Source organism: Cynocephalus volans, chromosome 8 (genome assembly GCF_027409185.1).
Source record: "Cynocephalus volans isolate mCynVol1 chromosome 8, mCynVol1.pri, whole genome shotgun sequence".
In the NCBI taxonomy this organism is placed as follows: Eukaryota; Metazoa; Chordata; class Mammalia; order Dermoptera; family Cynocephalidae; genus Cynocephalus; species Cynocephalus volans.
Window position 1 is genome coordinate 48,262,456 of NC_084467.1, and position 22,918 is coordinate 48,285,373.

The 22,918-nt window shown below is 42.5% G+C and overlaps 1 protein-coding gene across 2 annotated transcripts in view; it reads right to left on the bottom strand.

Annotated features, from left to right (window-relative positions):
• DAB1 (DAB adaptor protein 1) overlaps positions 1 to 22,918 on the bottom strand; it is a 253,974-nt gene that overhangs the window by 42,930 nt on the left and 188,126 nt on the right. The window contains exons 4-8 of one of the 2 annotated variants that reach the window (XM_063106628.1): positions 14,380 to 14,511; positions 13,643 to 13,762; positions 13,137 to 13,175; positions 11,480 to 11,545; positions 4,388 to 4,447 (exon numbers count right to left, since the gene is read on the bottom strand). In XM_063106628.1, the coding sequence (XP_062962698.1) occupies positions 4,388 to 4,447; positions 11,480 to 11,545; positions 13,137 to 13,175; positions 13,643 to 13,762; positions 14,380 to 14,511 (417 nt within the window). The remainder of the gene's footprint in view (positions 1 to 4,387; positions 4,448 to 11,479; positions 11,546 to 13,136; positions 13,176 to 13,642; positions 13,763 to 14,379; positions 14,512 to 22,918) is intronic. The other variant, XM_063106627.1, reaches the window with a different exon arrangement.

Below are 22,918 nucleotides of genomic sequence, written 5' to 3' on the forward strand. Positions count from 1 at the left end.
GCGGGGAGAGAACACAGGTGTGTGTGTGTGCCTGTGTGTGTTTAGAAGGCCATCTGTCTGTGTGGTGATCCAAGCCAGGAAGAATAAACAACATATTTTTATGGGGCAGAGGTGGAATAAGGCGAGAGCTGTTGAACACAAGAGTGCAAGAAGGGGCCAGGGGAGGGGGCTTCTTTGGGAACAGACACTGTCTTAGTTTGACATGCTGCCTTTGGCCCCAGGAGGAAAAAAAATGAATTGTCTGACAGTAGAAGTGCTTTGGGTCTAAAAGCATTCATTTGCTGGTTCATTCCTCATGCAGTTATTCGTTTGTTCACTTACAATTTTTGTTCATTCATTCACTACGTGAGCAGCTACTCTGCACCAATGCTCACTGGTAATCGGGACATGAATACGATAGGATTTCTGTCTTCAATGAACTCACAATGCAGGACGTATGGAGTAAAGGAGACTGCTCCTGTTGAGTAATACAGTGCAACCAACATTTATTGTCTCTATTTATTGCTAGTGCATGCTGAGTGATTACTGTTAGTAATCTAACTAAACCCTTAGAATTCAGTTTTCGTATCATCATTGTATAGATGAGAAGACCAAAGACTGAATAGAGCAAAGGACTCACTCAAGGTCATATAGCTGGTGATAAAGGCAGGATTTGAACTTGGATCTCTCTCACAGCTTGGGTTACTACCTTGGTCCTCAGCGGCAACTGTATTTGAGGCACTGTGCTAGGTGCTGAGATTATAGAGCTGCATGAGATATTTGAGCCAAGGCTTTTGAGGAACTCAAACTTCAATGGCTTACATGGAAACATTAAGAAAAAATGACAATCCATTGTGATCATTACAGAGAGAAGTATAGAGTTGCCCCAGAGGGATTGATTACCCTGTTTGGGTATGGAAGGCTTCCCAGAGGAGGTGTGTAATCACCTAGAAGAGTTGACAATCTCCAGCTCTGTGAGAACTGTTTGATAGAGCATTGCTTATAATAGCAACACATGGAAATGTTCTCATTTAATCTAATTAACCTTCTCTGTTAAGGGTTTTGCATAAATGTCTCCTTTAATCCTCCAAACATAGCTACAAGGCAGGTATTATTTTCCTTTTACAGATGTCGACATAGAGGATAAGAGATGCAAACATCCCCTCAGGGACCCTTAATAAGTGGCCATGATAACAGCTTTGCCCAGATCTGACTCTAAAGATCAGGCCATTTTGGGGGGGGGTGCTGACTTCCCCAAGGACAGCCCCATCTGTCATCTGGGCTCTGTAAAGACCTGGATCCAAGGAAGAAAAAATCAGGTGGGGCCTAGAGCAACAGGCCACTGGGCAGTTTGCCTTCTTGTGGGAAACTTGTGGAAGTCTCACACTCCTTGGAAGCAGCTTAACATGCAGTAAGTGGGTTATTTCTGGTTCGTTTTTCTGGCTAAGGGGCAGGTGGTGAAGAAGCAACCAGTGAGATCCTGGCTGGCATTTTCAGAGCACAGAGGTACCCTAGAGCATGTGCACTCAACAGAGAGGTGGATCTACAAGAAGAAGCATGAAGGCAGGAAGATCCCAGCGTAAGGAGGGATGTGTGTATTTAATGTACCTCTGGGAGGTTTAGGCAGGTGGGATCAACTTTCCAATACACGTACTATTTTCTCCTCATCTAGGTTCAGTAATTCCTCGCGGTAGATATGAACAATGAGATACAGGGGCAAGGAAACTTACCGAAAATCCCACAGGTAGTAACAGAAGGAGGTCAGATTACAACTGCATCCACTGGTCTCTACACTACAGCTTGAGTTTTTTACTTCCTGCCTCTCTTGGGCTTTTAGAAATGCTGAAAATAACTCATGGAGAAGTCGACATTACCATCAGATGGTTCTAGGACTCTGCAAACAGCTGTTTGGGACCCACTGCAGGCTGTTAAGGCAGCCCGGATATTTTCCAAGCAAAACTTTTAGTACATTTAGTTAATGACTATTTTGAAGTCAGAAAAACAGAGTTTCCTTTAAAAGAAAGTACCAGGGATTTTTATAAATTCCATCTGCAGGGTGGAGTCATCCATATATTTATTAAATATTCCGGGAGCAGCTGTGTTGTGCCTGGCTTTGATGTACCAGGCCCTGGGCTTGCTTCTGGTAGTACAAGGACCTTGGGAAGCTCATGGAGGCAACGGGGATGAGGAAATACGATTAATAGAGAAATGATGGGGTAGGAGGGGGCACAAAGGCAGGAATGATCTGTTGATGGCATTCGGAGCAGAAGTCCAGAAAGTCTCGCTGACAACACAAAGCTTGAAGCGAATGCAGGATCTTAGGGAAAGGCTGCAGAGGAAGTGGGGGAAACCAGAGTTGGGTAGGGCTGGACCCAAAGGAGGCAGATGAGACAAGCAGTCTAGCGGGAGAGGGACCTTCAGGCAGCCTTCCTGTATTTCAGGCTAAGGAACTTGGGCTTGTTTTTTGTTTTTTTTCCCCCTGGAGCTATTAAGCATGGAGATGGTGTGGCCAGAATGGTTAATAAATTCACAAAGACCAAGGCAGCAAATAGAGCATGTTCCCTCACGTATCTGAACCTGTTAGGGATGAGTGAGGCAATTCAGGCCCAAATTGAATCGCAGGGAACTGTGTCGTGGGGCCTGAACCAGACTGAAACACTAAGAGCAGGCCAGTGTCTCAGCAATGACCAGGGGCTGGAAGAGACGCAGAGGCCTCAGGGAGAAAAACTGCTTTTTTTCCCTGAGCAGCACCACGCTGACTAGGGTCCCTAGACTCAGGTTTTTAAGAAGGGTCCTGTAGTTGGATGTGCTTTTTCATTAACACTAGCATGCACTGGGTTTCAGAAGCAGCATATAGGTGGGGAATGGTGGTTTCAAGATACTGGCAGAGAGGGTTAGAGAAATGGACACTGATCAGAAAGAAGCTTCACTAGGGAAAAGGGGAGAAGGGGCAGGCGAGGGTGAGACTGGACCAGAAAGACTCGTCCAAACCTGAGAATAAGGAATCTCAGGTTTGGTAGGGACATTGAGAGCTCATCCCGTTATCTACCTGTTTGGGGTTGGAATCGCCCTGGTAGTCTTTCTGCCGAGGGTCTTCAAGGTCCTGCTTGCCAGCTCCACTGACAGTGAGCTCACTCTCCTAAGTGCCAGCTGTTCCACGCTTAAACAGCTCTGACTGTCGGGAGGGCCACCCTCACTTTGAACTGGCCTTGGCTTCCTGCAGTGCCACTCACTGGTCTCAGTTCCACGATTTGACCAACAGAACAGTATAATCTCTCTTCTTATACAATGGCCCTTTGCAGTCCCATCTCCATATTTATGGTTTCTTTTCTCCAAGCCAAACATTTCTGGGTCCTTCAGCTGCTCCCTGTGGGATGGGGTTCCGAATCCCCTTAATAATCTTACCTTGAAACATGCAGGCGCATGTATTTATGTCTCTCGTAGTATGGGGTCCAGAACTGATAACAGTGTTCCAGGTAGAATTATTTTAGTTTCATAATAGCTCTGTTAGGGCCAGAGCTGGGATTCTTGGAGGTCTGCAGACTTCAAAGCCAGTTCGCTTCCCAAACATTGTTGAGATAAATGAGCTCAATAGTGACTAAACCTCCTAAACACTCTAAACACCAGTTCTTTTTATGTAGGCTGTGGCAAAGTCACATGTGCTACTGCTCAAGAGCCTTCACTGACTCCCCAGTGCTGCCTGAATCACATATAGAGGTTGCCTTCTGAGTGCCAGTTGGAGGTCCTCAATATGAGTTCTGGGTCTAGCCATGGCTGCGGACAGGACCACAGAACTGGGGATTTTCCTTTCTGGCTCATATTCCCAGGAGTCCTACCAGCAGAGGGGATGCAGAGGCAGTGGACCTTGTCCTGAGTACAGCATGCCTCCTACATTCTCTGCAAGCCCACTACACATGGCCTTTCCCACCACAATGTGCCCACTGGTTGTACCCTTACACAACCCAAAGGCCCTGGCTGGCCTTACTCCTATTGTCCCCTTGAAACTTCTCAACCACTCTCATATTGGATGAGCAGCTCTCTTCCCAGGAAAAAGACATGGTTCTTTCCTTGACCAGGTATAATAAGGCCTTCGCTGGAGACTTTGGCCATGGAACACTCGAGATTTTAAAGCCCTTGTTGGACAGAGAGATTTGCACGATTCAACTCACTTCCACTCATGGGACCAGACTTTCATCCAGATTGGCACCCCTTCCTCAGCCCTACCACTTCTGCCTTATGCCTCCTTCCCTTTGGCCCACTGAGGCATCTCCAGCATGCAGTCCTCAGCCAAGCCATACGGGTTGTGACACTCATTCCAGAAGAGGGGCTCTTTTCTGCAGGTTGCAGACATAGTCTTGGTATGAATCCAGCTCACGGAAACCTGGCAGTAGAGAGGAGCTGTACTTACACTTACAGGTTGGCTTTTTGGCACATCATAAACACCTTCCTTCTTTTGGCTGGTGGGAACCTGTGGAAAAACCAAATTCAGCACAGTCACACTGCTCTGGTACTCCACTTTCAAAGAACAAAGCAACCAGACTTCAACTCCAAGCTGGCTGAGTCTATGTGAGAATGGCACCCAGACAGGCCCAAGGGGCCACCCCAATGGAGTGCTCTACCTGTGAAAGCATCAGGCCAGGCTCCTTCCCTTAGGCAGAATGGATAGCAGGGAAGGGGGTTGTATCATTTAACACATGTTTACAGTGTGTCTCTGCCATTGGGCTCCTCACAGAATCATAGAATAGGAAGCGTCAGGGATCATGAGGTAAAAAATAATCCTCCTTTTACTAAAGGCAAGAATGAAGCCCAGGGAGGTGCTATGATTTGCCCAAAGTGATTAAAAAACACTTTGTAGCTGAGTTTAAACTGCTCCATGCTAACTCTGAGATTCAGGCTATTTAAAATATAATAGCAAATATCAAGATCCGAGTACAAAGTACAGCTTCTGTTGGGATCATGTACAAGACATCTGATAATTACCAATGGTTTTCATGAAAGAAAAGGGCCTATGAATGGCATGAAAAGCATGGGACTGGGAACCAGAAGAACTTGATCACTTTTAACATTTATCTGTATCTTCCTCCTTTCTCCCTTCTCTTACTTAATGCATATGGTCTTACTGGGCCATGTGCTTAATGAAATACCCTGAACAGGCCACTTAGCTGCTCTGAGCTTCCAGTTATCAAATAGGATCTATCAGCTTTGCCTCCCACTCAGGTTACTATGAGGATCAAATGAGAAAATGGATATTAGATACAAAAACTATTAGGTACTATTGTACTGTAATGTGTTTGAATGATAATTTCTTTTGCCACTGACACATTATATAGATATGTACATGAACACATTTTATGATTCTAACAATAGTGGATACATTGAATACTTTTTTAATGAGTCCATCAAGGGCTTTGAGCTGAAACATTCCAGATGGAAGCGCTCATTATTTGTTCCTTCTGCAACTGCCACAGCTTAGCTCACACCTCCACTGCAGTCCCAGCCAGCAGAGGTTGTGTAACGGTCTGATCACATGTCTGTCTTTCCATCAGATTGGGATCTCCTTAAGAGCAGGCATAGTGCCTAACACCTAGTAGGCACTCAGTAAACGACGGCTGGGTAAATGGAACATAGAGGAATGTGGGGAATTGTGACGAAAAAGTATCTGCTAGGCTTAGACCAGCTGACCACACCATTCTGCTAAGAGAAGTAAGAATTTAAGCTTGTTCCTTAAGTCCCTTTGTCTCATTTAAGTCTCATTTAACTTAAAATCCCTATAATAACCCTAAGAAATTGGTATTATCATCTCCACATTAAATAGCAGAAAATGAGGCTCAGAGATGTTAGAGTAATTTGCCCAAAGTTTCAAAGCCATCAAGTGATCAGATTCAAACCCAGCTCTTTCTGGCTACCAAGCAAGACATTTATTTTTAACAGTATGAGCTAACATGGACAGGGCACTTTCTATGTGCCAGGCGCTGTCCTAAGCATTTGTGTTTTACATACATTCTCATGTAATCCTCAGGAGAAGTCTGACAGGAGAGGACTACAATGTCCCCATGTGGTAGAGGAGAGAAATGAGGCCTTAAGAGGATCCCGCAGTCAGTGAGTGGGGCAGCCAGGAGTCTGGGTCTGGGCAGTTGACAACGTGACTGCTGCACTATACAAACAGCCGTTTTGGGTGCATCTTTTTCATTGACATCACATCCTATATTCCTAGAAGCTCGTGCGCATTCTTGCAGAAAACAGAACTATGAGTGTGCATAGCTGTGTGGAAGATGCACTTCCAGAGCTGTCTTTGCAAACCTCAGTTTGCAGGTAGCCAATGAAGAATGTAATTTCTTTGCTCCTGATAACCAGGCTGCATCTAAAAGGAATCCTCTAAGAATGCCTACAGAGTCCTTGTTAACGAGGGCCAATAAATTATCAGCCCTCACTTTTGTTTTTACTAGCTCACCCTTTACCCAGCAAAATGAACAGCATTCTGTTTCCCGTAATTCACTGCTCACTACGGGCACTTAGCACAGTTGAACCGCAGCTGCCTCTCAATTATCCCTGCAAATGGAGGAGAAGCGGTGGGATGGATAAACCCAAACTGTGCATAATTGAAAAAGCTTTTCGACTTGGCTCTCCCATGGGTGAGATATCAATCTGCCTGTTTGTCCTTTAAGATTTCTCTCAGTTGGGACATCCTCTCGGAAGCCTTGCTTGACACTCTAGGCCTGGTTTGGAGCCTTCCTCTGTACTCTTGTAACTTTGATGAATCCTTTTATTAAAATGTAAAAGTCACCAAGTACCTATTACATGGCATCACTGTGCTTTTCCTGGGACAATGATGGCAAACAAGATGAATATGGCCTCTGATTTAACAAAGCTCATTGTCTTATTGGGGGAGATGGAAAAGTAATCCAGCTACTGAAATGAAGTATAAAATGTGCTTTATTTTTTCATGGGAGTTATCATACCACATTATAACTGTTCACAGGTCTATAGTACCACAGCTCTGTAAGCTTGCTGAGGGAAGGGCAGATATTTTATTATCCAACGTCCCTGTCTGTAGATATTGATTAAACAAAGAAATGTCTAATCATCAAACATTTACCATGAGTATGAAGGTCTACGTTCCTGGATCTCATCTCTGCCTGCTGGTCCATTCCATCTACACAGACCACTGCAGTAGTACAATGTTGTAGACGGATAAAAGTTTCAGGCTGTAAAGTACCAGAAGACTGCTTCCTAATTCTGACTCTGCTACAGGCTCTGTAACTCAGAGAAGTCATTTTGATCTGTGAAACTCAGTTTCCTCATCTGGTCATTGTGAGCACCTAAGGAGTTGTCTATAAACTCCTTGAGGGTGGGGACGATGCTACGGTCACTATCACTTCTCCATTTGCCTGGCACATGCAAGGTGATCCAAAAATACTCACTTTTGAATGAACAAGTTAATAGATGTTAATTACTCTAAAAATTCTACATGAAGTACACGTTCTACAAGAAGACACTTTCTTTTACTTCAGCAACACGTTAATACATACTGGGTAGAGGCAGCTCAAGGTTGTGTTGGGTGACACAGGACTAGAGACTCATCATTTTTATATAATGATACCTGACACACGTTGAGTGAGTGATTAACAATGATTTTTGAGTAAATGAACTTGGAAAATGCCCACTTGGAAAGCTGAGATCTCGCTTATGTAGGAAGTACTAAAGAACAATGGGATTACAATGAGAGGTTCTGAATTTGGGCTCAGTGCTTAAGTTGGGGAAACTAGATTTTCTTACGTTTAAAAAGATAGTCATCAAAGCTGTTATCCTATCTCTCTGAGTCATTGGAAGGGCCCAAATTAAGTGATGTGTAAAAATGCTTTGTACTGTGAGGCTCTGTGTTGTTTTAAAAAGACAAGTGATAACTGTGAAGTACAGAAAGTGAAAGACAATTATTATTATTAATATAGTTGGGAAAGTGGGACTACTGATCCTCAAAAAGAAGTTACATTTACGCAAGACCCTCTCCCTCCCTGATGTTGGATATAAATAGCAAAGTAAAGTGAGGCTGCAGCTTTTTGCTAGGCTCTCAGACAAGAGGAGGTACACAAGTTATGTTCTACTTCACTAAATATGTTATTATAAGACATCCTGAACAACATCTGAAATTAACAACACGAGAAGTAAAGGGAACTAATGTTTACACAGGACATACTATGGACTAGTGTCTCCATGTCACTTTACATCTTCATATCACTTCTGGGATCAGATAATATAAGAATCCTATTTTATAGCCCAGGAAATTGAGATATAAAAATTACGCACTTTACTCAAGGTCACAAAACAGTTATAGGATTAGGTCCCACGTCTGTTTATCTCTTTCTAGAAAACAGGGAGGCATAAAACCTGAGACAAGCCTGGGTAAAGCTGCAGTATGAGAAACACTGCAACCTCCTCAGGAAGAACAGCTATAGGACACTGGTAGGCCTTTTTAAAAAAGAATGAAGCTCCTAACAGTAGTCCTTAAAAGCCCAGCCTTATCTTTAGGTCCAAAGCTTATCTCTTGGTAAGTAAATTGAGCCCCAGCACACTGGCAAGGTAAGAGAGGAAACTGACCAGAGGCCTCTTCTGTAGAAGGTGATAAAATATCATTCCCTTAAATAGTAGCTCCCTGTACATGATGTACAGATGGGAAGACTGGAGGTCGGAGCTGTTAAAGCAAGTGTGATTTTTTAGATAGTGACTCGAAACTTACACAGGATTTAATTATGAAACTTAGAATCAGGAAATTCTGAGCTGAAAAGAGGCTCGGGATTTATTTATTTATTTATAGAGGTGGGAGAGGCCCGCAAATAGGGGTTCTACTTCTTGCTAGCTCTGTGACCCTGGGCAAGATACATTACCTCTGTGAGCCTTGCTTGCCTTATCTGTAAGGTGGGAATCATGACTCAAGCCACATAGGGTTGTTGTGAGAAATAATTAGATATTGCATGTAAACCCACTGCTGTGATTCCCATATGTCCCCCAAAGTTCATGTGTTGGAAACTTAATCTCCAATGCAGCAGTGTTGGAAGGTGGGGACTTTAAGAGGTGCTTAAGTCATGAGGGCTCTGCCATTGTTGCAGGAGTGGGTTAGTTATGAAGGGAGTGGAGTGCTGATAAAAGGATGAGTTCAGGGCCGAGCCCGTGGCGCACTTGGTAGAGTGCTGCGCTGGCAGCGCGGCGACGCTCCCGCCGCGGGTTCGGATCCTATATAGGACTGACCGGTGCACTCACTGGCTGAGTGCCGGTCATGAAGAAACGACAAAAAAAAAAAAAAAAAAAAAGGATGTGTTCAGTCTCCTTCCCCCATCTATCTATCTATCTATCTATCTATCTATCTATCTATCTATCTATCTATCTATCACTCTTCTCTTTCCTGTGTGCATGTGCGTATGCTCTCTTGCACTTCCACCTTCTGTCATGTGATGATTCAGCAAGAAGGTCCTCATGGGATGTGGGCCCCTTGACCTTGGACTTTCCACCTTCAGAACTGAAAAAATAAATCTCTCTTCTTCATAAATTATCCGGTCTCAGGTATTCTGTTATAATAGCACAATAAAGACTAAGACACCCCCATTCACAGAGCTGGCCCACAACAGAGCACATGTGCACACCCACATGCATGCACACACGTGCACCACTTGTAAGAGTCTTGTTACCCTAAAGCAAGCCAACATGCTTCTCTAAAGAATCAAAGTCCTATGGTGATGCACTAGTTTCAAAAAGCAGAAAACAGCCTTGCCTGAGAAATTCTTGAGTCTTACTTGCTTATTTTACAGATGAGTAAACTGAGGCCCAGAGAGGGAAAGGAACTTGACAAGTTGAATTAATAGCTGCATTGGTACTTGTACTAAGATCCTGAATCCACACAGCCAGACCCCACATTCTGTGACCCAGGATGGTGACTCTTGTTCACATTCTACACGTGAGCTTGTTTCATTCTCACACAGACATGTCAGTTAGGGAGAAATTACTCCCGTTTATCATTGGCTAAACTGAGTCTCAGAGAGGGCAAGTGCCTTGCTGACTACCACATAGCCAAAGGTAGTTGGTGACAGAGCCAGAACTACAACACTGCTTTCTGCTGGCCTAAATCAGTTCTTTCCAGTACCCTCTGATGCCTCCCCTTCCTCCTCTACAGTCCAGCAGCGGGCTCAGCGGGAGCCCTGCCAACTACAGCTAGGTCTGTATTCAGAAACCTCATATTACAGAGCCTCATTTTATTTAAAAGGTGCATTCTCTTCCTAGGATGACTGGTTAATGTTTCCTTTAGCCTCACATTGAGACAATGCAAGGCTGTACTTTAAAATCTGACACTGGGGACAAGTGCAACTTTTCTTTCTAAAGAGAGAAACTTTGTAAGTGAAGACTTTAAACAAAATCTCACAACACAACCTCACATTTGAATAGAATCCAGATGGATCCAGCAGAGAGAAATACTTAGATTATTATTCCACAAGGCTGGTTTAGACTGAGTTTGTGATAGAACAAATATTAAATTTTGGTCACTTAGAGTTCTATGCATTTGATAGAAATTGGAAATATGTTTTACTTTTATTACACAAGTAATACACGCTCAAGGCAGAGTTAATAGACCACGCAACTAAGTAAATTTTAAAAATTACAATCACTTATTAAATACATTAAATTTTTTCTTCTCCTATATGTTTGTTTTTCAAATTAGGATTAAAGTTCTAATTAGTGAAAAATCGGAGGTCATCATATTTATTTGATGTGTTGCCATGCTGCAATTACTCAAATGCTCTGATGGAGAAGCCTGGTACAAGAAGCCGAGCTCTGCCTTCACACTCATGCCTGGACTGGATGGAATCTTGGCTCTAAGCAGTTGTACAACCCTAAGTAAACTACTCAACACCTCTGAGTCTCAGTTTCCCCTGTAAAAACAGGATCCAAATACCTATTTTAGAGCATATTTGTGAGAATTAAATGAGTTAAAAAGCATATTCAGTATTCTTCACATAGTGAACATTTAAGAATATTAATTTACCTTTCCTTTAGGAGGGGTAAAACCTTTAGCTGTACTTTCTTTTAATTAGTTAATATTCCCAATGTTGTTTTCAAATAGCATTTTTAAACTTGAACTTTATTTTCAGCAGTGGAGTTAGCTTTTTTATAAAAAATCTGATGAGTACCTTGTTTTGATAAATGAAAACCCTACTGTATGATGGACATCAACTCTCCAGTGTATCACCTTAGTAAAATGAAATGTTCCATTTGCTTCTACTTAAAATAGTTAAGATAATTTAAAATGAAAACATTGTCCCTACTGGCCATTAAACATTTCCACAACAAGGCATGAAAACTACTGGCAAATTGCAGGGGAGCTAGAAGCCAATTCCTTCAAAGGTATTTTAACAAGCTTAGAATGACCAAAAGACGCTTTCTTCTTCATACTCATCAGTGCATTTGTGCATTTACTGATTGTGGGGCAATGTTAAGAGAGCAAGCAATTTTATACCTGATAAATGTTTTCTTCTGTTTCGGGATCACGGATTGGCTCATGTCCAGCCTCAAACACAATGTACTATTACAGGAGCAGCCAGAGAAGAAAGGTCAGATGTGAAAAAGAAAGAGGAAAAAAAGCATTTGGAATTCAAGATACAAATCACAGTGAGCGTTAAAGAAACACGCACAAGAGAAAATACCTTAAAGACACAACTGGATTACTGAAATAGAATGTGTCTTGCACATTCCTCCTTTTTCTAAGGAGAACAGCAGAGGTCTGCCAGTCAGTCCTTCGGCAATGATTGCATGGGGCCCCTGCAGACCTTTCTGGAGATATAACCTCTTCATTCAGTGGCATTTTGTCTCAATACTGTTTGAATATGCTGGTATTGCTGAGTAAGAACACTAATTCATGGGAATGCCCAGGATTCCAAATTTTGTAAGCTTTGGGTTATGGTTGAGTTGTTTTCCTTTGCCTGCTAAAGCCCAAGGTCATAGGACAACTCTGAAAATCTCAGAAGCCCCAAACTGTCTCATCCCCCCAAATCATCTTGTTTTACATTCTCAGTTACAAATACGAAAATCAATTTTTCCATGTGCCTGTTTTAGACGCTAAAGGACTGGGACGTTTCAAAAAGGACTCTATTCTTCATACTCTGTGAGCCCGCCTGGCAGGGGCTGAAGCTCACATTGCAAACAAATCCTCACCCTTCAGCATTCTAATACAAGGCATGTCATGAAGTGCAATGTTGGCTTTTGTTTGACAAATATGTTAGATACTTCTTCCACTTCAAGTAATACTGTTTTGCTTTCATCACAGCAGTACTGGATTTCTTTGTGAAAATATGCATTTATATATAATGCATATGTGACACACACACATATATAACACCAGGGTATCCCAGTTAGAAATATACGTTTGAGGTTTTCTTTTGTGTTCAAAATTCAGTGTTTTGGCTTTTTTCTGTCCTTGGGAATAAGCACAGGGGAGGGGGAGGATGCCTCTTCCCTTTTTTCTGTATTTCTGTTTGAACTGAGCACAGTACTTGCAAGCAAGAGAGGTCATCTCTCTACCCAGCCCTGGGCTGCAGACCATGAAGAGAGTCCAGAGGAAGCTAAGGCAGAGATGTCTTCAGGATCCCTCTCTCTCTCCTCACAGCGGCCTCTATGGCACGAGCCAGGTAATCAGAGGGTCAGCCTGCCCCGTTAGTGTCCCAGAGACTTCTTTTCATAGCCCTTCTAAAGCTTACAAACTACCCTTTGGGTTTGTGCTCAAATGTCACCAAAATGTCAGCCCCCATTTCTAGTCCTTAACTCAGAGAAGCCACCTCATTATTCATGTTCTCTCTAATGAACTCAGAATATTCAAGAGACATTTGAAAGCATTCAGCTCCAGGATCAAACTTTTATAGACTGTGGAGGGGGCTGAGGCAAGGATAAGAAGGGAGAAGCGGGTCTCCAAATCCCATGCTATTGACGCTGGCCAAACTTCTGTTCGTTTTTACGGAAATTTGCCTCTGGAGGGGCTGGCAGCCCTCAGCCTCAGAAATAATCTGGGTCCCTCTCCAGGGTCTGCAGCCAGTGGATTCTTCAGGTTTCTGACAAACATGGCTGTGCCATAAGCCTAGCTAGTCCTGAACCTAAAACCTCCAACTAGTTTCAGACATTACCTGGTATACAGGATCTTCAACATCCTCTTCCAAAATCGTCTATTGCAGAGTAAGAAAAGGGAGGGTGTAAAGCAGAGGATATAAAGAAAGAGATGTGAGACTGTATTCAGAAATTACAGGACAGCACAGAAACCAGCTCTGGGCAGGATAGGCTGGTGGGTCATTAAGGTAGAAAACACATGGAAAAAGTCACAACTCTGTAGGGCCCCCCCCCCCACCCCGCCCCCAGTGTTCCCAGCAGTGAAAGCAATTGCCTGTCTTTAATCTTCCTCCCCTGAAATCTTCCTCTGGATTACAGTTTCACTTTCTCTAACATGTCAAGAATTTCAGAGAATAAGGGATCATTTCTAATGGCTTGCTTTGGGTGCCTGTCATTTACACAGCAACCTTTCATCTTTGTTTATTTCTACTTGGTGGCAGGAGGAGAAGGCTTGACTGTCAGTTTTCACATCTGTTCATTTTAAGCCCCAATCATCTCCAGCACCAGGATAAATTCACAAGTATACCTGGTACACAGCTTGTTCACACTGCTTATCCTTTTGTGCCTTTTTTTCTAATTCTTCTCTTTGCTTCAATTCATAAATGAGTTGAAAGAGATCTCTCAAGTCCAGGATAACAGGTTCAGCCTGGAGTGAAAGATAGTAAAGCGCATTAGGAAGGGAATGGTACTGAGCCACAGTGACCAATGTTTGGTTTTGTGGCTACAGCCCACAGCCCTTCCATTTTCTATTAAACTGAAAGCATCCCATTCTTAATGAATTCTACCTTGTTTATATTGGTTGAGCAAATTGCATCTAGGCTAAAGTTCATTTCTCCAAGTAATTATATTTGCAAATTCATAATAATCATAAGCATAAAAGGCATTGCTTTTATTTATTAGTGATTTCAAATACAATAAAATTCGGGCAGGCCTTATGCAAATCAGTTATTTATTTATTTTTTAAATGAGGCTATGACCAGAAAGAAACTTACTTGTACAGTGTTCCTCCATCCAGCTTAATCAGAAAGGAAAATAATTAGTCATTAGGAAATACCCATTAGAAAAAAGAAAAGGGTGGGTATGAGCATGTTTCCTTGCTCCAATGCTGTTTAGTTTTTTCTAGATGGGGACCTGAGCAGCAGCTTCTGGTGGTGATGCATTGCAAGGTCATACATCACAGAGGGTCTTCGAAGACCAACAGGGTGACTGTACTGTCCCACAGCGTTGCAAGGAAAGATGTGCTCCTTGCATAGGGATACTCACCGCCTGGGCTGTTTTTATGGCCACAAATCTGTGATTCCCTTCCTTCCCACAAACGTATCCAAAGGCCCGGTGATCTGTGATGTCCTTGGCAATGTAGGAAATTTCGTGAACAGCATGATGATGCTGAAGGGCCTATCAGAGACAAAAGGAAGAACATATTTCAGGAGACTTTCCCTTCAAGCTGTTGATCAATAAGAGATGTGTTTTAGCTACGTGCGAACAGGCCTGAAGGGCTTTGGAAAAGCTGTTTGGTCCAGATGGAGAAAAAAAGAGCTGTGCCTGCCCTTGAGAAATGGAGGCTTCCCCCTGTGGTCTTAATGCTGTGACCAGAGAGATAAACAGGACTGTTCACGTGCTGAATGAGCGTCTGTGATGGTGGCTGCATTCGGCTTGCTAGAGCCAGTCAGTCTGACTTAGTGGGTAGGCTTCTGCTGGATCTTTCTTCATGACAGAGCACAGTCCAACTCTTGGCTGAATATTTAGTACACTTGCAAACCCAGAGCTTCAGCATGCAGCGGTGGAGAATGTGCCCTGCACAACTCCAGGGGGTGTCATTAACAACCATGGTACCATACATTTGCCTGTTACATTACTTTTCTGGCAGATGGTGACAGAGCATGTTGAGGAACGAATGCCTTTCTTTATTTTGTCCAAACTCACCATTCGGGGTACAGGTGGGGTTGCACATGTCTTCTGAGGCTTTTATGGGTTGGTTCCTCTGTCTGCCATGTCCACTCTTTTATCCACTTGCCCAAATCCTACTTCTCTTTCTCCCTGCAGAAATAATCCCTCCCTCTTTTGTGTTTCTATAGAACTTCAGTTCCTAGCAATACTAAAACTCCTGCTGACACCCTCACACATGGCTCCCTGGGCTTCTCCACTTTCAGAGGTCTCCCTTTTCTGATACAGTGGCTTGATTTCTTGTCTGTCCTCCCCACCAGGCTCTCTCTTCCTTACCTCTGCTGTCCTAGCACCTTGCCCTACGCTTGGCCTACAGTTGTTAAACTTAAGTAAACTGGGATTGATGATCAGTAATTTGCAAATCTTTTGAAATTGACCTTCTTGCCTTTATCATCTGAGCTTCAACAAATACTGTTCACCATCCTATTAGGTGATGGTGATTTTTATGGTTATTTTTCTATATTAAACCTTCTTAAAGCAATCTACAGTAAACAGTACTCTGTAAAGGCTTATACATATGCATCTGGAGGCCTATGGTATGTTTAAAGTCCTTGTAAAGGGCCTCTTCATTATACTGGGTATCAGAAGGCTTGAATTCTAGCCACTGTGTGAACACAGGCACCCACTGTACCTTTTGTACCTCATTTTATTTCTCTAGTAAGAGAGGTATGCAGCAGATCAATGGCTCCTCACCCAAAGCCCTGTGTGTACAGGGGTCATTAAGGGAAATAAAAAGAGGCCCCAAGCAATTTTCAAAATTTCATAAAGCTAAACAGAAATCTATAATTATTCCTAATGTCTACACATTTTTTTGTGCATGCAGATGAAAATGCCAAGTTTATTTGGAATTATATTAGGTTATTGTTATATTCCTTAGCTCATATTTGAGCATACTCTCTTATTGGTGATTATGGTTTAAACAGTCTAAATAGAAAAACAAATTATTATAAATGCAGTTTTTTGGTGGACAAAATCTGCCCCATTTCTGAGTCTATGGAGGGAAGAAGAAATGTAACACAAGGGCAGTCAGTTATGAAAACACTGGGACCCACCAGAGTAGTGGGTTCTCTAAGCTCCTGTTCCATCTCCCAATATTTTTTTAAGCCATTAAGCCTTCCCTCCACAAAGCCAGCCTCCCGGAACAATGGGCCAGAGGCTCACTTAGGCTCAAGATGGTCATCGCCTAAGCTCTAGATCACTCATTTTCCAAAACATCCATTCCTCAGCTTGGTGCAATCTTTCCAGGCTTCTGATCTTATGAATCGTTTGCTGAAGTAGAGTTTTCTGCCTCACTTTCACCTTCCAGGGTCTGATCACCTACTTGCCTCTGTGACTCCTAGAACTGTTCCTTTCGCTACATACCCTGTCCAGGTTTCCCACTGACCACTAGACATCATGCTTGGAGGCTGGTGTCACTGTCTAGACACCCTAGTCCTTCAAGTGGCAATAAGACAGTATAATTTTAATGGATTTTGACAAAAAATTGGTGAAGAAGGAAGTGATTGCTAGTAAAGTAATCAGGATCCACTTATTTTGTTATATGAGGAGGACATATTTAGCCAGCAGAGGAAAATTGCTCAAAGAGGAGTGGCTTTTTCATGTTAATGACGTACAATTGATGAGATTTATATTCATGCAACATGGGGGTATTGATTTATAGGCTTTTGTGCACGAGAATGGTATACAGCAGGGAAAAGTTTGAGACAAAGATGTTCTTCTCCTTCTCTCTCTTTCCTGAAAGTATTTCTCTCTCTGCATAAAGTGGAGAATGTTATCCACGTCTCCTATTAAATCAAAGTTTGACGACAGTGCCTTATTGATTGCCAAGTGGAATATTGCTCTAAAATTAAACTGCGATTAGAAGTCTTCCTGGTGGAATTAGATTTGGAGATGTAAAATATCACCTTCCATGCAAGACAGCAGATGGAGATGTTTTAATTTATATGAGAATCCTCATTAAGTGTTTTAAAATCAAAACATATTTAACGCCCGATGATATCTACTATTGCCTCACAAAGTGTAGCTGTGTGTGTGTGCATGAACTACTTAAAGATATTTGTAACATTATCTTTTCCCATAGTTAATTTTATGACATGTTAAAAAGGATTGCTGCTCTGAAAGTGTCTCATTCATTTAGAAACTAACTGTCAGTGAGGGGATACGTCTCTGTCTCCAACCTTAACCATGCAGACATAATATAGATTCTTGAAAATACAAATACATCAGAATTCTGCTAATCCCACAGTTGTATTATCACATTCATTTTAGCAACTCAAGCATTGTGCAAATTCTTGTTCACTGAGCCTCAAAATTGCCCCATGACTTCAAGTAGATTTTATCAGCACAATCCAAGGCAGTTGGAGCAAGAAGGAACATTAAATGTCAAATACTCGTAGTTCAACTCTGAGTTTGTTCATGAAGGGACCGAGAGCCATAGATTGTACTGGCAGGACCAATACTAAACTCAAGGCTTACTTTTCCTACTCAGGATGACAAAACACTAAAAAAAGGAAACGTGATGATGTAGAATCAAGGTCTCCTTTCCTTAGATTCCCAAATCTCTAGTCCAACAACAAAAAGATGAACCTGTGACAAACTGAGATGAGGAAGGCAAGAGAAGAAACTGGGTAAGGAGGTAGAACTGAGGTTGTTCTGCATTCTTGTGGGTCTCTGAGGGTCATACATCAGAAGGTGTGGGGTCAAGGCCAGCCACGGGGATCTCAGGACGGCATGACCTGGAAGTTGACTCTCAGGAGGCAGGTCATCTGTGGTGTCTGTTGAATAGCCAAGGCTAAAAAGGTGAGGTGAGGCCTTGGTTGTGGGGGACAGGGACTGCTTCATCCCAGGAGTATTTCTGGGCAAGTTCATGGGGCATCACGGTTATTCTGGTGGGACGAAGAGAGTAACCAGACAGTATAGGGCAGGGGTGGAAGGAGAGGGAGGAGGAAAGGCAAATTCTGCTTGCCTCTCTTCCACATTTCCTTTTGAAAACAGCTATTGTCTTGGAGAAACTTAGTCTACATATTAAAGTACTGCCAGAATCGAAGCAGGTATTTGGTCTTACAAATAGAGCCTTTAGGAACACCCTATCTCTCTGCCATGGCTTCATTCATTCCTCCCATTCTGAGCCCTCTTCTTTGCATTGATGATAAACGTTGCCACTAAAGAATTCCAAGGACAATACAGGCATCGGTGTCCTCAATCTAATCTGACCTTTCTCCCATAAGTAAACTTTGGGTAACGTGTGTGGCAAATGATCAGAGGAACTCATCCCCCCCTCCCTTGGCTTTTGTACATTCCCACCTCTGTGCCATTCCACATGTGAGTTTCTCACCCATGGGATCCCCCTCTTCCTCCCCTGACCTGTGCTTCATCAACTCATGTGACGATATCACACCTGCCCTTCAAGGCATAGCACCAACACCTTGCTCATCCAAAGAACCTTCCCTGCCTCCCCCATTTCCCTTATGAATAATTCCCATCTCTAGATCCCACTGCAGTATATTTGTCTTTCTCTATAGGATGCTTTACACTTAATTTTGTTTCACATTCATCCAGTTATTCACACCACTTGTACTTATTGAGTGCCTATAACATTCCAGATCTCTTGCTATGTGCGCTACAGCTGTGCAGATGATAAAAACATATTCCCTTCTTCAAGGGGATTACAATCTCATAAAACAGGCAGGCAAAGAAACTAACAATCACAATGTAATATGACAAGCTTTTTTTTTTTAAAGGTGTGTACAGTGTGTCACATGGGCTTAGAGCAGGAATGAGAGAAGGACATCAGGGAAGATGTGGCAAAGGATGTGACCTTGAACTGAGTCCCAAAGGCTGAATAAGAAGTCCTCAGAAAATGAGGGGGAAAAGGCGTTCTAGGCAGAAAGAGCCAAGTGAGCAAATGTTTCTAGGTCCTGAGAACAGGGCACTGTGGAAAGTGTCCGTGCATGTGTCTCCTCTCCACTTTGGGAATGTTAGACCGTTCAGAGAAAGATCCATGTCTAGTTCTTCTCAATCACACCAAGCTCCTAATACTGTTTCTTTTGAACAGTAAGTGCTACAGAATGATTGCAGAAGAAGGAAGGAAGGAAGGAAGGACAAATGGGAGCAAGGGAAGAAGGAAGAAAGGAAAGGAAGAATGCAGAGAGGGAGGGAGGGAGGACAAAGCCATTTTAAGATGTGAGCCACACAAGATGGGGGCTCAATAAATGTTCAATGAATAAATGAATCAGGTAAATTCACGACATTTCACGTAGGATTCATTCTGTGAAGAGAGGAATTTCTTATCTGATCATCATTAAATCTTTTTTTCTTTGTATTTCCATGAGCCATTTCCCAATGTTTAAATGAAGTATCAAATTGTTTGGAGGGTTACCGTCTGACAGAATAAATTACAGAGAAGACTTAATTTGTAGTATGGTTCAATACAGCCAATTAAATACAGTATGGATTAGAAAGTCATCTGCTGCAGACTTTACCATTAGTTTTTTTCAAAGAATAAATTCTACCCTATTTAGCCTTCACATTATTACTGTGTGTGTATGTGTGTATGAAGAGTGTGCGCTTTCCTGAGGCAATGCTATTCACAGGAAAAATGCCACCAGGATTCAAGCAAGTTAACAAAACAAAACAAAACAAAAAAGCAGATAAGTAGATAGACACAGAATAAAAATAGACACATGAAAAATACACTACTTCACACCACAAGCAATTACAGTAGTTAAAACCTCATAAGACAAAGGGAGGCCCAGGCTCATTGTAAAGGCCTTTCTCTTCTCTAACATATTTTTGGATGCGTTTGCTGCATTGCAGTGCCAGCCAGGCTGGGAGACAACCTCTGGACCAGCCCCCAGGCACCCCATCATCAAATGCTAAATGGAGCAGGCCAGGGTGACTTGTTCCCTGGGTTGGCATTCTGAAATCATCTAGAAGGCTTTACTCAGGGACATGTCCAAATTTCCAAATAAACTAGTCTCTAGCTGAAGAGGCAGTGGGAAAGGGGAGGAAAAATACAGACTCTGGAGCCAGAGAAAATGCAATTCAAGTCAAAGCTCTATCATTTTTCAGATATATAGCTTTGGAACATCACATTAACTTTTTGAGATGACTTCTCTTTTTCTGTATTATGCAAAGAATTATATGAAACCCAAAATGTTGTTGGAAATATAAAATTGATTCATATAAAATATACCAGATAGAAATGAGACACCATTTTTCCCCACCGGAGTGAAAAATAAAGATAATACCCAATGTTGACCAAAGTGTGGGGAAACAGTTATTTTCCTGGGCTACTGGTTTGCTACATGTAGCACAGAGATGATAATAGCATCTCTCCCATGGTGCTGTCATGAGGATTAGTGAGTTAGTGTATGTAAAGTGCTTGGAATAGCACAAGGCACATGGTGGGGGTTGGGAGGCAAGTGTCAGCATTTATGGGTATTTTTGCTTTTGTGATTTGGTGCAACTTTTCTGGAGGAGTGGTTGGCTGTGTTTTAAAGTCTTAAAGACATATATAAACCGACCCTATGGTTCCTTTCACAAGGAGTTAATTATCCAGAATGTAACATGTGGGTAAAGACTCAAATACAAGATATTCCCTGCAGTACCGTTAGAATAGTGAAAAGTTAGAAATGTCCAAAATGTTGAGCATGAGCTGACTGAAGAAAATCCATTTTGCTATAAGATGAAATAGTATACAGTACTGAGAAAATCATCTTGTTGAAGTGTGTATATTTTTCTTATGGAAATATATTCACAATATCCTGTTGAGTGAAAAAAAAAGCACATTAGAAAATAGTATGTTCAACATAATCTTGTTTTTGAAAACAATAAAAATATGCATATCCATATATCCATATATATATATATGAAAGAAGTTTGGAAGTGTATCCAACAAAATCTTAACAAGGTTCTCTCCTGAGTGGTGGAATTACTCATGATTTTTAAAATCTAACTTTTTGCTTATTTATACTAATTTTTGCTACAATATTTTACATAATATAGAAAAACACAGGATGCCTTTCTCTTTCACATATTTGAATTTATTGCCTGCACCAACGTGTGTCCATTGAGACAAGATATCCTTGAGTCCATTCAACCTCCCTCATTCTCATCGCCGTAGCCAAGTCTTGTCAATTTCACTTCCCAAATATCTTTCATTTTGTCTATTCCTCTCTATCTCCCCATCAGAAGCCAGTACACAGCCATGATTTCCGGCTTGGGTTGGTGCAATAGCCTCAGTCCCTGCTTATCCAACTATGCTGGCCTCTGCTTTGATGGTCAAGCCACAGTGTGAGGGGATTGAGAAAAGAATCTGGCAAGTTCGATCAAGGCTTTCTAGTACTTAAAACACATCAAAGGCTCCCCATTGCTCTTAGGATACAGACCAAAATCCGTGCCAGGGCCTGCAAAGCCCTGCTGTGTGATCTGGCCACTTCCCGAGGCTCTCTCACTGCCATCCTGCTTGCTTCCCACCTTGGCTGTTTCCTTCAAGTGTGACAAGCTCCCACCTCAGGGTTCTGCGCATGCTGTTCCTTCTGCCTAGAAAGCTCAACTCCTTCTCCCTATTCAAACCTCAGCACAGATGTCTGTTCTCCTTGAAAGCTTCCCTGACCTTCCAGCAGAGATCAGGTTCCTGTGCCACAAGTCTTCTGGGCTTCCTGGACTTTTCCGAGGGGCAGTTCCTAAGTTTGTCATTATGTGCACGGGATGAGTTGATTAGTGTCTATCTCCACCACCAGAGGTAGCTGCAGGAAGGCAGCAATGACATTTTCTTTTTCTCATCTCCTTGTTCTGAGCATCAAGCACAGTGCCTGATACATAGTAAGGATTCGGTACACACACACACACACACACACACACACACACACACACACACACACACACACACACTATTGTGGTAAAATATATACAAAATACAACTTACCATTTTAACCATACAATTGTGTGGCATTAAGCACATTCACATTGTTCTGCAACCATCACCATCATCCAGCTTCAAAAATTTTTTATCTTCACAAACCGATCCTCTGTACCATTACAACTCCTTATTCCCCCTTCCCCCAACCCCTGGTAACCGCCATTCTACTTCCCATCTCTACGAATTTGTCAATGCATATTTTTAAATGAATAATTTGAATCAATGAATCTGTTAGCAGGATCCTGGGTCCAAGTCTGTCCCCCAAGTCCTCTCTAACACCACTGGCTCTATGTCTTCATTTCCTCAGCAATTAAAATGAGGAGGTGGGATTCAGTAAATACTCACGTCCTTTTTTGCACTCAACATTTCTTTAACTCTTTAAAAATTTTATAACAGGACAACAGCTACAAAAGACAGCTTCCTCTCAGCAGCTCTCTAAACATATGTTATAAACACATAGATCTGGAAAGATGTGCATGAAGTACTTGACTGAAAATAGGGAGACAAACTAGTTAACTAGCTGAGAGCATCGTAGACCTGTGATTTGGGCATAACTTTGTCTAACAGGCAAAGTGGAGCCAGGTGTGCTTAATCAATTAGCAATCACCAAAGTGACAATGAGGTAGATTTCTGCTCAGAAGAGGTAAAAATCACCTTAAACAGGGAAACTGGTTTCAGTGCTAGTTTCCTAACACTAAAGGTTCAATCAAAACTCCATGTCCCGAGGAGCTGAAGGGAGCCCCATCCACCCAGAAGCAGGAAAGAGAGCACACCTGGAGTCCTAAGGCAGGAACTACGGGCAGCCCCCTCTGCCTGAAGGCACGCAAGAGAACATGCCCAGGGCCCTAAGTCAGGAGACAAGGGCAGCATCCCCCTCTCAGAAGCAGGCAAAGTGCACACCAAAACACAGCTTCTGCGCAGGTGGCCCACAATAGC